Below are 17,884 nucleotides of genomic sequence, written 5' to 3' on the forward strand. Positions count from 1 at the left end.
CCCAATAAATTTGAGATTTATTTTTTGTTTAGCATAAAACAAATAACTTGCGGCGAAGCATTTTTTAGTTTGAGAACATCTCGATAGGAAATGATAGCGAACGGAGCTACTTTTTCGACCGTTGAAACATCGAGTCAATTACACACACCGGAAAACCGAACTAGCAATTAGTAATAGAGGAACTGACATGCGATGTATAAATTTTAATCAAATCAGCTGTACTGACGAGTAAGTTCAACTTAATAACGTAGTTTGACTGTACCATTTTCTGAAGACATGTTAATAAAAAGAACATAAAAATAGCTTATTCAAAATAATAGTATGAAGTGCGTTTTTGAGGAGAAAAACATCAGATTTACGACGGTTTTTTTCAGGAAAATTCAAATTTAGTTACTAATTTTCTCAAACTTTTTACTTTAAGTTCAAAGTTAGTTTATCTATATACACTTGACTATCATATATTGCATTCCTCTGTGACTTTCTTCCGTTGTCTTTGTCCATTTACATATATGTAGTCTATTTGCTTTCTGGCTTGACTAATAAGAGCGGATAGCACCTGATGCATTAGACTACCATAATACTTTAGCTGCTGAGCAAATGTAACAAGTTGTGATAACTGATGGGCGATGGCTGTGTCCATGGAGAATGGTCATACTCAGTTTGGTGAAGAGGATGATGAGGTTTTCTACACGCAAGATAGACCACAACACTCTCATAGCTCTGAACGACCAAGAAATGTGTCGAGAGAAGATTCTAGAGTAAAAACAATTGACAGATATGGATTTTTAATTGATTCACAGTACATCAAGTGTGGCCTGTGAGTAGTTGTATGTGGTCTCTCACATTCGTTGCATAACCTACTGGTTTACTGCATCCTGTTATAATTACAACTATTGAATTATACAGGAAAAGTTGCACTTGCTGTGACTCTTTGTTGTGAACTAACAATATTTCTATTTGCTATGACTAAAACCTTGTACTTTGCTATCAGATTTTCACTCAGTTAGTGTTATAAATATGTGAAGTTCCCTCGAAACAGCTCAGTGATACTTTACCAATTAAAAAAAACTTTCATTTATATTTTACAGTAGTCAAGCTGTACCAAAGGATGTGGCTCAAAAAAGAGAGAAGAAGTGGCTGGAGATGATTTACAATTGGGACTTTTGGATGAGCAAGAGATTTGCAACGGTTGTAGCTTTATGATATTGCAGTATTCATCTTAACACCTAGCCAATATATAACAGTATATAATTGGCCCACCTCCTCAACTTCTCACAAAATATATAATAATATATAATAATCTCCTTAACGCCAGTCCAACATATAATAATATGTAAAACTTTCCTTAAAACCTATTAAATATATTATAATATCATGTCCTATAATATACATTATATATATATATATATATATATATATACTCCATGGCCATCTCAGATAAGTTGCTAGCTGAATTTCAATCGGCTGCTCTTACAACGGACCTACGCCCTGATGATGAGAAAATTGACTGGCACACAAAACCTCTTCATGGTGCTTACCACCAACAAATATCTAAGGTTGGCGATCTTCACCAGACATATATGTGGCTGAACAAAGGAAACCTAACGGCCAATACAGAGTCGCTAATCATGGCAGCCCAGGAGCAAGTGCTCCCAACAAGGCAACTCCAAACGAAAATCTATCACACTAGAGACGATCCTAGATGCAGACTGTGCAAAGATGCACCTGAGACCATCCAACACATCATCAGTGGATGCAGGCAGCTAGCAGGGAACGCATACACTGAGCGGCATAATCATGTCGCAGGTATTGTGTATAGAAGTCTATGTGATGAGTATGGCCTTAATAAACCACAACACTGGTGGGAAGCTCCTGGTAAGGTGAATGAAAATGACCGCGCTAAGATCCTCTGGTACTTCTACATCCAAACTGACAAGCATGTCCTAGCAAACCAGCCAGATATAGTGGTGGTAGACAAGGAGAACAAGAGGGCTACTATAATAGATATAGCAGTACCCAATGACTACAATATAACCAGCAAAGAAAAAGAAAAGGTAGAGAAATATCTCCCTCTTGGAGAAGAAATTGAAAAATGCTGGAATGTAAGAACAAGTGTAATCCCAGTAGTCATTGGGGCACTGGGCGCAATAACACCGGCGCATAAAATGTGGCTTGCCCAAATACCAACAACAATCAACTCAGGTGAGTTGCAGAAAAGCGCGCTATTAGGAACAGCTCAGATCTTGAGGCGAGTGCTCAAACTCCCAGGTCTCTGGTAGGAGACCCGAGTTAGAGCAGAATTTACCACCCACACGGGGTATCCGGGGTGAGGAAACAATTTTTTTTATATATATATATAATATCCCATAATATCATATCATGTATCTATGTAAGGGATTTTTCTAGTTTGCACTATGCAGCTAGATAAACTCAAGTTGTTGGGTAGTGGGTAAAGCTTTGTTAGCTGCAAAACCAGCATAGCAGACTGAGATATCACTTCTTATTTGAACTTTTGTTTAGACTCTAGACACTAACTGCACCACCAACCTCTCTATCAAGCAACTCAGGAGCACCCTTAACCTTATTTGACAATAATGAGCTCATGGCTGACTGCATCTCTGTCATTCCTTGGGACTAAAGAGCTTCTTTTCCTAGTCTGGGGTGTGGCCATTCACGTGGCAGGCATTAATCGTCAAAAGTTTCGGGGTTGTCTGCGGACCGCAAATGGAGCATGGAATTTGGCAAATACATATCGTGCATCGGTTGATATTAAAATGCACATTTTAGGGATGACAGATCACTTGCTGTCATTCTACCAGCTGCCTCAGTTAAACAATATAACAATTCCAGAGGAATGAGTGCTGTAGTGGACATGAAGCAATTATAAATCAGAGCCCATATTATTGTTCACAACTAAGAGGACAACTATTTGTCTAACGTATATAAACATGTGCTGACCATTCCAGCTGGTAAAGTTGGAGTGGAGTATATGGCTGTAGATGAAGAGGACTAGGTTGCCCTATTGTGCACAAGCCTGAAGTGGGTGGCAACTACAATACAGCGGGTTGGCCAAGGAACAAATCTAGGATTCTAGTCTCAGTTACCACTTTGCTTACTCATTCCCAGACTGATGCCACAAACAATTATATTGAAAAGGGCCATTGACAAGACATTTATTTCTTCTTGATTAAATCCCAGGATGTCTTCAGCTAAGGAAACTAGATCATGGGATGGACTACTCTGGTAAAACATGAGGTCAGTGTACCAGCTGCCTCGTAAATTGGATGCTGAAAGGGAAAACGAGGTTGAATATCAGATAAGCGATCTCTTTAAAAAATTGAGTCAATTACTGCAATAGAATCAATTGAATCGACTACTGCACGACCACTCACTCTTCCTACATGAATCAAGAAAGCTTGAAACTTTGCGAAGGAGACCATAATCTTTTACAAGTTGCAACTGCAGCTTTAAAACGTTGATCCTATCCTACCATGATCTCTGACTCGCTTATTATAGCAGTATATTCTAAATATTGATGCAAGCAATTCTGGTATAGGAGTAGTGCTCTCTCAGGAACAAAGTGGCCTGGGGGGGGGGCTAACTGTTTACTTCAGCAAGACTCTCTCACATTTTGTTTTGAGCTGCTCCTGGTAGTGAAGAGCCTCAAGAAATTGTATACCGTGAACTGACCATGTTTCCCTAGTGTGGCTACATGTATGGAGGGCTGAACCTTTAGATTCAGCGGTGACCCGGTGATTAGAGGTATGAAGAAATGTGGTAGTTCATGATCGAACATCGTGCAGGGAGAAAGCAGTTGCACCACCTACAATAGGTGCTCCCATTACAACTGTATCTAATATGAATGAATGAAAAGGAGGCATGGCAAGCGTTCTTAATGAGGATGGTGAATGAGAATGGAATGCTTTCTTATCTTGAGAATGGTGTGAGATGCTTGCCCTGGGCCAGTCATTCTACACCAGCCCCACAAGAACTTTTGCTGTGTCACACAAACAGTCAGGTCACCCAGTAGCTGGTTGAAGCAGAGAATACTTTAGCAAGCACCGTCTCACATATTTATAGGGTTTGAGCAAGGAAGTCTTTGGAGCTGGGTGCATTCTAGTCCTTAATGAACAAAGTTTAGTACATATTTATGAAACAAAAACTTGAATTTGTTGCCGGGTCATTAGCTCTTGGACTTGTGTCAATAGGCAGGGCTTACCGAGTCTTGCAGCTGGTTCATTGCCAGCGTCAGTCAAGGTCCATCTAATCCAAGCTATAGCTTGCACTCTGGTCTGTTAGCATTATGGTTGCACTGATTGTCAAAGTTATAGTAGGATAGCAGGTATCCGCCCTCACTGTTGTAATGGACAACTATAGAATCACGGCAGCAAATCATCGCAGCTCAGCAGAAAACTGCCGCATCACACACAAGTATATCATGCTCAGCGTAGCACCTTCTCGGAGATAACTGGTAACTCTGGCGATTTAGAAGAGAGAAAGTTGTAGCTTCAAATTCACTTATTTATGCAGGTCGTTGGTTGCCTAACTGGTGTTTCCACAGCGATGAATATATATGGGTCAAGTTTGTTATTCCAGGCTAAATTTCACGCTTGTTTCACTAAATCGTTGTATGCTGTAGTTATCAATCTATCACTACTTTTTTACTACCAGCAACTATTATTCAGAAAACAGAGAATGAATTTGAAGCATTGTTGAAGCATTTGCGAACTTGGACAAGAATTTCTTTATAAAATGTCACACAGTAGTACACATGGCTTCAGGTAGCTAGTGATGGCTATACATTTTTTTATTGTGTTCAAGCGTGCTTGCCCATTTTATCAACTTAGAGAGCAAGACTAGTATTTCAAATGGCCTAAAATTATTGTGATTGCAGGACTCCGCTGCACAATATGGCGTCAATCCCATTGGTTAATAACACTGTACATTTTCTTAATATATAGTACTAGTGTCAACACTTATGTACAAATACCATACAGTCGTAGCTAGAAACTTGATTGGTGTTATTTTTTATTTTTAACCCTTTTACCAAGTGCGCTACTGAAAGTCAATCATCAATCGTAACCATCAATAGCAATCAATAACCATCAACTACATGTTGAATGCTAAAATGCTCTTATTCTTACAGTTTATACACCTAGTCAGTTTTATTTGTTTACCAGTTCCATGTGAAGTTCCATGTGAGCATGTGAAATGAGTGCAATTAAACCTTCAGTCTTTACCGTGTCAGCAGTGGGTGCGAATCTAAGTAGCTATCAAATAGCTAAAAAGTGAATCATCGCAATGACATGCAAGGTTTACAAATTATTCACAATTTATACGTTGATCACATCAATGCCATTCTTGGACTAGAGTACATCAGCTTTCATTATTTGTACATTGTGCGAATTGAGGTGCTGTTGACGGGTATCTAATACAGCTATACCGATGCCTGGATGAGAATTTTTATCCTAAACCTCGGTGAAACATTTATTATTGGACATTAGCGAAATTCTAAATCATAGCTTTTCAAGAAAAACTGACTTCTTCTATCACAGTATAAAGGCTATAGTTCTGCTTGTTATCAAACCCTCATTTGCCTATGCCAGTCCCCACAGACTAATATGTGTTGTAAATAGAATACAGACTAGGCAAAGTTTGTGAAAATTATATGGTAGAATCACTTTAATGACCTTTACTTGTCACTTGGGTAAACATCATGTGATCATCTCTGACTTATTGGTGGCAACCTTGCTAGAAGTTGCAAACTGTTTCTTCTATATACAGCGTAGCCTACTGCACAGCTAACACCAGCATATGGTAGTGCCATCAATCTCAAGAATATATCCCATAGTTTAATGTTAAGCTAATACTAGCATTCTATTAAAAACATCCTATTGTTCTCTCTCTATTTTTCTCTCTCTTCTAGTGATTCGTATTAGTGTGTGATTTACCAAATCAGTTGATATTTTTACCTCGTACATGATTTGAGAATATGCCTGCCATATATTTCAGGTGAGAAAAAGGTGTCGAAAGGGCATTCCCGAGTCTCTGCGTGGGCGGGCATGGCAATACCTTTCTTGCGCTCATAAGTTGCAGGAGGACAATAAGAAAATGTTCAAGGTATGCAGAGTTAGACAGTTTTATTCATTGTTTGTGTGTAGCCCAAAAAGCCAGTCGCTATTAGTTCTGCCTTATATTAATATTGCACTTTGTAATAGTCTCCTCCTGACTTATATCCGTAGTGCATTAGGGCTGTGTAATAGTCTCCTCCTGACTGATATCCGTAGTACATTAGGGCTGTGTAATAGTCTCCTCCTGACTTATATCCTTAGTACATTAGGGCTGTGTAATAGTCTCCTCCTGACTTATATCCTTAGTACATTAGGGCTGGCTAAATGAATATTAAACTTAAATATAGTCTCATTAAGAGTGAATGATCACTTCTTGCAGTGAATAAATCGGTGAGTGGGCTGTGAAAGATCACTTGTTGCTGACCTGTTTTCTGCTACCATAAGCAGTTTTTACAGTAAGTCAATATAAAAGAGCAAACGTCATGGTAGGCTACCGATCGATGGCACCAAAACCACTGACAGATGTTGATTTACTTACTTAATGGGGTCCATTTAAGGAAGACTACAAAATTTTTAGCAGCAAATGAAGCAATATTGCTGATGAACAAGTAAAACTAGGTCTACCCTCTCATAATTATAAGAGAGAGCTGTCAGGGCATTTATATATTTTTTTTTTGTTTTGTTAGCGGAGATACAAGCAAATTTGATGATGTGATAGTCCAAATAGACACATTTTGCAAGCTCAGACGGAATTTGTTCAATACTAGAAACCACTTCTTTACCTATAAGCTAAATGATAGCTCAGTTGATGAATATTTAACTCAACTAAGGGGAGGGTGATTAGGTGAGCTTGGAGATCAGCTGAACACTCTGGTTTTGCACACCATAGTAGTTGGTGTAGATGATTTCAAGTTGGTATCAAAAATTAAAGAGAAACACAGTAATATGGAAAACAGTAACGCGGTGTAATACTTTGTGAAAGGTTTTCATTGATGACCTAAATCTCAATCCAACCATTTGTAACATCAATCTAAAATGCTATCTTGATGCCAAGCGCTGCTTCTATATGTTTAAAACATGAGCTACCGGTAAATAAATGTGGTACACATAATTGCAAATTTTATTTGATGTAAATGAATTATTACTCCTGTATTTTGTTTGTTAGCATCCTTGCTATAAAAATAGGTGTTACATTTTGCAGTTGCGCTCTCCTGATTTACGTGTAATAGAATGTCAGTACCTGTTTATGGTGATATATTCACAAGCGTGGCTAGCTGAATACAATATTATACTGAAGTATAATCTCAGTTGAAATATTGTCATGGGTTTGACTACCAAGTGAACATATGGTTATTCTTAATCAGTTTGCCGAAGGGTAGTACCACGTAGTCGGCAACTAGATGCTTCTAGATGTTTCTTGATTAGTCGTGCGACTACCTAAAAGTATCTGCTACTCAAGGCAAAAACCTGGCTATTCATATATACAATGAGCAAATAAAGAATCTATCACAATTGAGTCAGTATTGGAATAGCTAGTTCTGACATCACATGAGTCGACTTCCTTATCTAAAGGCTTAAATCAAAATCCAGTGATATGGCCAAGATTTTAGATAGGGTAAATAATTACACCATTACGCATAGATAAAAATACAAAATTTTAGTGTTTTGTAAAATAGGCTAACGATTCCTTGAATGTATGTTTTAGGGTTGAAGTTTTGTTCAAATTGCGCGCTGTTTCAGTTACACATTCAGCATTCATTGATTCCTTCGTAACTCCATGTATCGACTCTGTCATGATCATGGTAGAGATGAATCAAACATTATTTGCCAGTACACTTAAACCAGCTTAAACCTTTTGTAGATTTACCTTACACAGCGTATCGCCTCAAAACAGGAAATAGAAATAAAAAATGACCTTCATCGCACATTTCCAAATCATGGTATGTTCGCCGAAGATGGAGGCCTCGGGTAAGTATTTCGCTTCACTGATGTTTAACTCTCTTGAGTCCCAAACGGTCTACTAAAGTATTTTACTGTCAAAAGTATTGCAATCAGGAGGCATTGGGCAATGTTTCACCTGTAAAAAGTGTAATATAGTCACAATCTCTGTTTTTATTTATCTATATATACCGTAATATGTTTACTAGTTGAATGCCCAGCTCTACACGAATAATAAAAAAGTTTTTGCATAAAAAGTTTATTTTTAAATGGTTAAGTTTCTTAACCCAATAAATTTGAGTAACTTAAGCTAGTCTAAATATTTACTATAATAAGAGCCGTTATTATAACTAAGCCAGCACCAGCGTTCTTCAAGCGTGCTAGCTGAAGCGCGAGTATTTTAACTTATCGCTGTGAAAGATTGGTAAGTATAATAAATATCATGTGCACAATTCTTCCATTGTATAGCGATGTAGCCGTATGATCGCCGTAACTGGACACACGAATGACGACAGGCACTTAGATTTATATACATGTACGTACTAGCTGCATTACCCACCTACAGGAACAGATTCACGTGCAGCATAAGGTTTATTGAGAGTTGTCTTTCATACTGTAAAACAACTCCAAATATGCAGTCTACTGCATTTGTTGTCCTGATCAGAGTATGCATGCACATATACATGTCAATGTTGGGGAAAACAATGGAAATCTGCAATGTGTCTTACAGCTAGATGCGTGTAAAATCTACTAAGTATTCTAGATTCATGCATCCGTTCATACCCGTCTACATTTGCAGTTGACGATCACGCACTTCTGCCCCTGAGCCCCCGCCTCGGCTGACCAGTCTTCACCCGCCGAGCAGTTGACAATCGCGTTCTTGCACTCGCCTCGCAATCAATCGCTTCGCACTCGCAATCAATCGCCTTGCAATTAATTGGCCCGCACCCGCCTCGCAATCAATTGCCTTGCACTCTCTTCGAAATCAATCGCCTCGCACTCGCCTTGCAATCACCGTCCACTCGCCTCGCAATCAATCGCCTCGCACTCAATCGCCTCGCACTCAATTGCCTCGCACTCGCCTCGCAATCAATCGCCTCGCACTCGCCTTGCAATCAATCACCTCACAACTTGCCTTGCAACCAATCACCTTGCACTCGCAACCAATCGTCTCGCAACCAATCGCCTCACACTCGCAATCAATCGCCTAGCACTCAATCGCCTCGCACTGGCCAACTCATTCATCCGGAAAGCTGTGCCTGGAGACTTTCGCTGTACTCGGGGCGAATAAGGTCTCCCGCGCATCTCCGAGTGACGCCACAGCCCCAAGCCTAGCTGTGCTACCCGGCGTTGCTCGGGGAGTAAAAAAAGTCTTTGCACAGAAAATTGATTTGTATTTAACATATAACAACATTTGCCTTTCTAACTTTTAAACTACATATCATGAAAGAAGTGTTTTGTGTAGTTGAAATAAATTAAAAAAGAAAATTAAACAACTGTAAAGGTTCTCAAAATCTTTCAAACAACTACAACTTTTAAACTTCATATCATGAGAAAAAAGTTTAGTGCAGGACAACTGATTTAAAAATAAATAAAACAACTATAAAGGTTTTCAAACCAATGTAAATTTAAAATTTTATAACTTTCAGCGATCTATACCTTTTGACAACGTATATTGGAACCTCAGTTCTCGAATATAATCAGTTCCAGAAAGTAGTTCGAAAACCGAGTTGTTCGAGATCCGAAACAATTTTTCTCATTAAAATAAAATAATGTAAATTTTAATCCAAGGTGAGAAAACAACTTCGGCAAAGTATTTTTTCAACATTTTACACCATAAGCTGTACTTGTACCTGGGTAATAAAAGAGTCTGCACAGAAAATCTATTTGTATTTAACATATATAACAACATTTGCCATTCTAACATTCAAACTACATAGGTAACATGAGAAAACATGATAGGTAACCTATCATGAAAAAAGTGTTTCGTGTAGTTGAAATAATTTGAGAGAAAATAAAAACAACTGTAAAGTTTATTAAACTTTGTTAAACAGCTGTAACTTTCAAACTTCATATCATGAGGAAAAGGTTTTCTGGCAGTCTAATAAATTTAAAAAAAATAAAACATTTGTAAAAAGGATTAGATGTAAATTTCAAATAATTAGCAAGTAATAGCAAAATTAAGTCGGTTTTGCAACAATTACAATAAAAGATGATACGGTAATGATACAATTAATACAAACTGAGAAAACAAAATAAAATTCGTGAATATGTTGAATTAATAATAACAATTCTTGCATAGAAGTGTGTGTATAAAAAAGTTACTGTTCCACCAACAGCTATCCATCAAAACTGGGAATACGATGATCGTGGTACGACGATATCTTATGTAAAAATAAAATATTGTAGTGTCTTTGTCTGATCGAAGGTGAGAGAATCTAGATGCTATTCCTACTCGAGATAATACAATTGTTTGTGTGAAAAGTAGTGACCTTAACAGCGATTTAGCAATTGAATCTTAAGAAAAGCCAGATATAGAGGTTCACAAAAACGGCATCGTGTTTCATAGAGTTAATAAAATTTAATCGCCAAACTCTAATATCGAGAGAGTCTATTGTCGATATCGTTTTGCCGAAAACAAATTAGCCCTAATACATCGAGGACAAAAGCATCGCTTGTCATGAAGCTAAAAGAAAGCCATAGAGTTGTAATTATTACGTCAATTTGTGTGAAAACGGCAAACGATGTATAGGTGTAACGGTAAACGATGAATAGGTTATGTATAGAGGCGCACTAACCGGAGATTCTCATTAATGCGCCCTAGATACCTAGTAGCGGCTAATAGTCCGAAAAGTACGGTACTCTATAAAGCGGACAGACAGATAGACAGACAGATAGACAGACAGATAGACAACGATTGCCGTTTATATAGTAGATATACTAGCTGTGCTACCCGGCGTTGCCCAGGTATTAAAATAAGCTTATAAACATTGAGAGGTAATGAGAGTTGCCTGCCACTTGCTATTAGCCTTGCACATTGCCAATAGATAGTTTGAGTGAGCTTACTAATAGGAGCTAACTACCTGCTCTCATGATTGAGCACACATAAAATTACGCTATCGCCTTCCATGGCATTGCGCCATCATGCGATCCGGATTCATTATTCCAAGATTTCAATAGCTATAGCTGGACACACCTACGGACATACGACCATTTTTGAAAAATATATACAGTGAAACATGGATAACTCGCCCTCGGATATAGCGAACACATGGTTAACTCGACTGGATTTGCTTGGTCCGTTCCCACGCAATGATAAATGGCTCTATATAACTCGAACTCAACACTGTTAATTCGAACTGTTTTTTGCCCAACGGCTACCGAAACGGTTGCTATCGCTTTATAAAATCACTTTATTCCAAGCCATAGAGGTAAACCTCAACTTTTCGTAATTCATAAGCGTCGTTATTACCTCCATCGGCAAAATATTTTTGTCAACGACTTTTCTAAAGGTTTGGTGAAATTTGATTTATACTGCTATACGATTAATAGCACTGGCTAGCCGGGTCACGCGCGCAAGGATTTTCGCCACGCACATAAAAAAAACAGCATGTCGTTTTTGTTTTGTAATTGCGTGGCGAAAATCCTTCCGACGTTGATTCCGTGTTGAATCAACGTCGGAATGTTGAATGTTTACAACATCTTAAAAATTGTAATTAGACGTATACGTTGTCTTAGCTAAAAAAAACTTCATCGTTTGACCTAAACACAGAATACGTGTGTACATTCAATAAGTATCCATTCAAAAAGCGTGAGTGATATACAATGTACCGTAAAAACTCGTAAAACTTTTAATTGAACTGCCTCGGAGTGTTGCTCTTAACGAATCCCAGGTAAAGTAAGCATAAACTTTGCATAAACTTCAAGAAAAATCGGCAAAATTGATCGTGGGTAAAACGCTCAAAAGAAAAAGATGTCTTTTCTTTTGAGCATTTCAGCAACGATCAAGTTTTGCCAATGTCAATCTAAAAAACGTCCTGGCAATAACATCACCTCAAACAACAAACCAATCTCAAGTGATAGAAAAATCTCTATACTTTTTGATAAAAACGTTTTAAACTTTACATTAGAAGCATTTAATTTGAAACAAGCCATTTGTGCTTTTGATTTATATTATAGTTTGTATATGTACATGTATCTACTAATAAATAAGCAAATACATGGACTTGTGACAGTGCTCTGATAACTTGAACGCTCTGATAATTCGAACACTTTTGCTCGGTCCCTTGAAGTTTGAGTTATCCGAGTTTCACTGTATATAGCTATATATATATATATATATATATATATATATATATATATATATATATATATATATATAATAAGTACATCAATATATTTACTCAAGCCACGATATTAAGGAGGTAACGAGAAGCAATGCATGTGTATTGCAGACAAAAGCACTTATATGAAGTTCTGAGAGCATATATTGCTTATAATCCAAAGGAAGGCTTCTGTCAGGCGCATGCACCCGTAGCCTCTGTTCTTCTTATGCACTTGCCACAGGAGCAGGCTTTTTGGTGCCTTGTCGCCATGCTTCAAGATTACCTGCCCAATTACTATAGCGGTCAGCTGGTCAGTGTGCTACGTTTCTATTTGCCTTTTTTTGTTCTCAGATCAGTCTGCTACACAAGATGAACATTTATAAGGTTCATCTTGTGTAGCTTTGCTTCATAAGTTATGCTTAGAATTGTTGCTGCTGGCAGCAAAATAATCTGTCTGTCTACAACTCCTCAATAAATTGTTGTCGTCGTTGTAAAATAGTTTGTAATAGATGAGTATAAACGTGTCACGCGTTCCATTGTGTTGAAGAATAAATTTGTATATCTCGGGATTGATAGCATTCACCATATCGGTCATCCAGTGATGTATGTAGTATATGTATGTCTATGTATGTATGTGTGCTCAATACATAGGAAGAGGTTGTACAGTGGTGTATGTATGTATGTGTGCTCAATACATAGGAAGAGGTTGTACAGTGATGTATGTATGCGTGCTCAATACATAGGAAGATGTTGTACAGTGATATATGTAGTGTATGTATGTATGCCTAATATATAGGAAGAGGTTGCAAAGGACGGCGTGATTCTGCTCAAGTTATTGAAAACAGTCCATCCTAAGCTCCACAAGAGATTGGTAAGTCTCACTCTAGCTTCTCCTAACTTTATTCCTTTCTACATCGGCCATTGTTTTGTCTCTGTATGTTTCATAGTTGAGTTTATTTCCTCAATGTCTGTTTTGAATCTTGGCTCAATACCGTCTGGTAGGAGACGAGCGTTTTCTATTGTTTAACTTTCTTTTGCTGCCAGCCTCATTCCTAAAACCTGGTTCACACTATATCGCCGTATGTCGGCGTTATCCTTTAGAGTTAGCCGTTCATCATCGACTATGTGCACCCACTATTAGACTATTGGACCCACAGCATTGACGAAGCAAAGCAGTTACGTCGGAAAGTTTGCACCTGTCAAACTTTGTTGATGTTTCCCCTAGCTCCGACGACAGCCTGTACAATATGAACCATTTTGGTTATAGTAAATCGCTGTCGCAGATAATGTGCTTCATTTATTTTCGTTTATGATCATGGCTGCTGGCATAGTATTTGATTCAAGCGCGCGAAAACGAAGAAGTTTCTTCACGGAAAACTAAAAAGAAAAATGAGAACACTAGGTCACGGAGTTTTTGCTGATGCAAACGCAGATGGGTTCGTGATAGTGTGAACATTGTTATCATCAATGATCACCGATTACCGATCAGCGATATAGTGTGTGCCAGCCTTTATTGAGCTCCCTGCTGCCTTAGTTCTGTTATCATGAAATATTAAGGCTTTGAGAACAGCTCTCTCGGCGTCGTGCTGAGATCCTGAATCACCTGTTATTACCTGCATCTCCTATAGAGATCCTGCATCTCCCATAGAGACATCTCATATAGAGGTATCTTCCATAGATGCTTTCTCTAGAGAGGCATCTTCCATAGAGCTATCTCCCATAGACGCAATCTCCGTAAAGGCTTGTCCCATAGAGGTATCTCTCATAGAATTCATTTAATAATGTTAGATATTCTTGTTTTGCAGCTATCACTGTTTATGTGTTACAGAAGGAGGCACACATAGACAGCGTTATGTTCATGGTAGAATGGTTTATGTGTCTGTACTCACGTGACTTGCCCTGGCCCAGCGTGCTTAGGATTTGGGACATCTTTTTTTGCGAAGGTACGGAGTTGTACGCTTCATCTCAACTGCCAGTAAGGCAGAAATGATCATTTTTTTCACTTATTTCGTTACTTTTGTGTGTCTCATAAACATTGCTAAAGCTTATCACACTCTCCAGCTGTTGGTTGAATGGGAACGCTTTAAATATGGATAGCTATTTCATACAGGGAAACAGAGCAACGTGTTCTCCTCGGCACTGCTTCATCATGCTTTAAACTAATACATTAGCACTATGTGCTTAAAGGCCAGGTAAAGATGAACTGTATACATGTACAATTTCAGGTGTGAAAATACTGTTTAGAATAGCTTTAGTGTTGCTGAAACACTGTACAGCGCACTTGCCTAAGGTACCCAGGGAGGAGTATGAGCTGCTGGCTTGCCTCAAGACTAAGAACATGCCTCCTGCCATATTGGAGGCTGACTTTCTAATAGAGGAGGTAACTTTTCTAGCTTCTTCTTTCACTCATTATTTTTAGCTCACCTCGCTAGATCTCAATAGGCTACTGGAAAAGTTCTTGTCACAATAAGGTTCTTCTTTAAATTGCATGAGCACCTGTCTGGTGTTGTCATGGCTAATAGTTAAAGGACAGTCGATTATATCAATCCGTACTTTTTCAACCTCAAGTCATGAGTCCTCTGCAATGTCTATCTTGGATATCTTTATTATTGACTTAAGTTAAAGATTTGTTGGCTAGGTTATTTCTCTCTATGATCTGAGGCTATCACGCAAGTCATGCAAGGCACTGTCAAGTCTTTTTGTCTTTGAAGATTTTTACAGTAATAATACTATCATAGTTAATCTTAGCATCATCAATCTTTCAATAACAAACTAAAGAGCATCACATTGAATTGTTCACCATTAACAACCTAAAAAGCGTGACCCAGAATTGTTCACCATTAACAACCTAAAAAGCGTGACCCAGAATTGTTCACTATTAACAACCTCAAAAGCATGACCCAGAATTGTCTACCACTAACAACCTAAAAAGCTAAACCCAGAATTGTCTACCACTAACAACCTCAAAAGCATGACCCAGAATTGTTCACTATTAACAACCGAGAAAGCATGACCCAGAATTGTTCACTATTAACAACCGAGAAAGCATGACCCAGAATTGTCTACCACTAACAACCTATAAAGTATGACCCAGAATTGTCTACCACTAACAACCTAAAAAGCATGACCCAGAATTGCTACCACTAACAACCTAAAAAGCATGGCCCAGAACTGCATACCAGTAACAAGTGGGTTATTGGCTTTCAAGTTTGGCTACAAAAAGTATTTTGGCTACAAAGTATTGGCTTACAAAAAACCAGACTAAGTTTTGCTCTGCATGTTTCACACAGGCTTACCGCCTGCCCATCAAGGATCGGGACTTAATGAAGGAACATAAGAAGCTGGAGAAAAGGTCGTCTCAGAAGAAACGATGAGCTTTTGTCAGAAGTCAAGAAATCTCCCTCCCAACTGCTCATGTTTGTCATATAATTTTACACGTATTTCTGATTAGCTATTCACCTTACAGCTGGTTATGGACTAATGGGACATGGCTTCTCTGATTCTATTAATTTTGTGCATGCTGTCAAACACAGCAACTCATCAGAAGAAAGCAGCTCAATACATTAGTCACCTGTATTCTACAGTCATGTTTGCTGGTGCTCCTTTTGTCAAGGTATCTCATACTGTCATTGCTATTTATAAAGAGTCTTCTGCGTGATCACTACACATATCATGTCATTACCTTATAATTCTATAAAAACAAGAGTAATTTTATGTCGTTTTGCTCTGACCATCATTATGTACATTGTATTTACCTAGCACAGTTAATGCTGAGATTATTTTTTATTTGGACCAGTCAGAGCTGTCCTTTTATAGTAACAACAATGTTTTATTCTACATATTTACATTTGTATCTTTTTTGTTCACTCAAGTGTGCTGAATCGATTCGCTTCCATTATATGGAATACAGGGATGCTATACTGGCTTCCTAATCTTTCTAGCCTTGACTGTAGACTTCATTTTTCTTTGATATACATGTGTATATATAAAGATATATACATGTATATATATATATAAATAAATTACCTTCACCTAAATTACTGTTCCACGTTGTATGGAAAGATCTTGTTTATTCGTATTCATCTTCAGTTGAAACCGTTTGTTAGTTGTATACAGTGTGGGTTGTTGTACACTAAAAGCCACTGAATAAATTGTGTGCCTTTTAAATATATTTTACTCACTGTCACAGCTTCTCCAGTTCTGATAATCAGTTTTGTCATGTATGTATACCACACTACTACCAAGAACATACCCTGTTTGTCAGGTACTTGCCCTGTGTGTCAGGTTATTACCCTATGTGTCAGGTACTTACCCTGTGTGTCCGGTACTTGCCCTGTTTGTCAGGTACTTACCCTGTGTGTCCGGTACTTGCCCTGTTTGTCAGGTACTTACCCTGTGTGTCAGGTACTTACCCTATGTGTCAGGCACTTAACCTCTGTGTCAGGTACTTACCCCATGTGTCAGGTAGTTACCTTGTTTGTCAGGTCCTTACCCTATGTGTCAGGCACTTAACCTCTGTGTCAGGTACTTACCCCATGTGTCAGGTAGTTACCTTGTTTGTCAGGTCCTTACCCTGTGTGTCAGGTACTTACCCTGTATTTCAGGTACTTACCCTGTTTGCCAAGTACATACCTTGTGTATCAGGAACTTATCCTGTTTGTCAAGTACTTACCCTACTTTTCAGGTACTTACCCTACTTGTCAGGTACTGATCCTGTTTGTCAGGTACTTACCCTACTTGTCAGGTACTTACCCTGTGTGTCAGGTACTTAACCTCTGTGTCAGGTACTTACCCCGTGTGTCAGGTACTTACCCTGCTTGGCAGGCACTTCTCTGCTTGCCAGTTACTTACCCTTGTGCTATTTTACTATCATGTATTACCCTGTTTATCATGTGCTTATCCTTTTGTTGAAGTGCTTACCCTTGTTGTCTTTGCTTACCCGTTGTCAAGCACTCTCTTTAATTATCCTACATTGGTTATCAAAGTATTTTTCCATGTGATACCTGACTATTGGTACAGCTTGCCCATTGCGCACCACGGCATGAAGATATAGTGCCTACATGTATGTATGTGTATATTTCCATGGTGAGGTGGTAGAAATATTACATTGATTGGGTAAATCTTTAGCCAAAATAGGTTAATAGGAGTGACGATTAAACCTCACCTCAATCGTGTTGTGATCAAATGCATATGGCTATTTGTAAAAGCAATGTATAGAATAAAAAATGAATGCAAATTAGTTGATGGTATGGCGGGATTGACCATAAGGTGGTGGATTATGGGTGGATTCACAGCGAAAAAGCAACAATAACCTGTCAGTTATACTCGGTTTGACGCTCAAGAAACCTTGGCCTCGTCCATCATCACTGTAGACAGCATGCATCATATGAATGAGAGTGGAGTGTTTTTAAAGTTGTGTTAGTTTATAGTTTATGAAAAAATGGCAGGATATGCTTTCAGCAAATGTCTTTGTTATCAATAGTAATTTTTGTAAAATTATTTTAATAAATGGCAATGTAATGACTAACATACTGCGCAGTCATTTAGGTT

The 17,884-nt window shown here is 38.3% G+C and overlaps 1 protein-coding gene across 1 annotated transcript; it reads left to right on the top strand.

Annotated features, from left to right (window-relative positions):
* The first annotated feature begins 147 nt into the window (after nucleotides 1–147).
* On the top strand, nucleotides 148–16,167 carry LOC137401810 (TBC1 domain family member 10A-like). Its single transcript, XM_068088290.1, has 10 exons — nucleotides 148–228; nucleotides 587–817; nucleotides 1,089–1,188; nucleotides 6,013–6,120; nucleotides 7,933–8,039; nucleotides 12,464–12,644; nucleotides 13,131–13,205; nucleotides 14,163–14,277; nucleotides 14,560–14,714; nucleotides 15,625–16,167. The coding sequence occupies exons 2-10, from the start codon at nucleotides 627–629 to the stop codon at nucleotides 15,706–15,708; spliced, it is 1,116 nt and encodes a 371-aa protein (XP_067944391.1). The 5' UTR covers nucleotides 148–228; nucleotides 587–626; the 3' UTR covers nucleotides 15,709–16,167.
* The last annotated feature ends 1,717 nt before the right edge of the window (nucleotides 16,168–17,884 follow it).

This window comes from Watersipora subatra, chromosome 1 (genome assembly GCF_963576615.1).
Source record: "Watersipora subatra chromosome 1, tzWatSuba1.1, whole genome shotgun sequence".
Classification (NCBI taxonomy): domain Eukaryota; kingdom Metazoa; phylum Bryozoa; class Gymnolaemata; order Cheilostomatida; family Watersiporidae; genus Watersipora; species Watersipora subatra.

Bases quoted from the DNA above. Each gene is read 5' to 3' on its own strand.
- LOC137401810 (XM_068088290.1), top strand. From the start codon at position 627: ATGGCTGTGTCCATGGAGAATGGTCATACTCAGTTTGGTGAAGAGGAT. The intron at 8,040-12,463 runs GTAAGTATTTCG...TGTGTATTGCAG, and splicing joins GCCGAAGATGGAGGCCTCGG to ACAAAAGCACTTATATGAAG. The intron at 13,206-14,162 runs GTAAGTCTCACT...TATGTGTTACAG, and splicing joins CTAAGCTCCACAAGAGATTG to AAGGAGGCACACATAGACAG.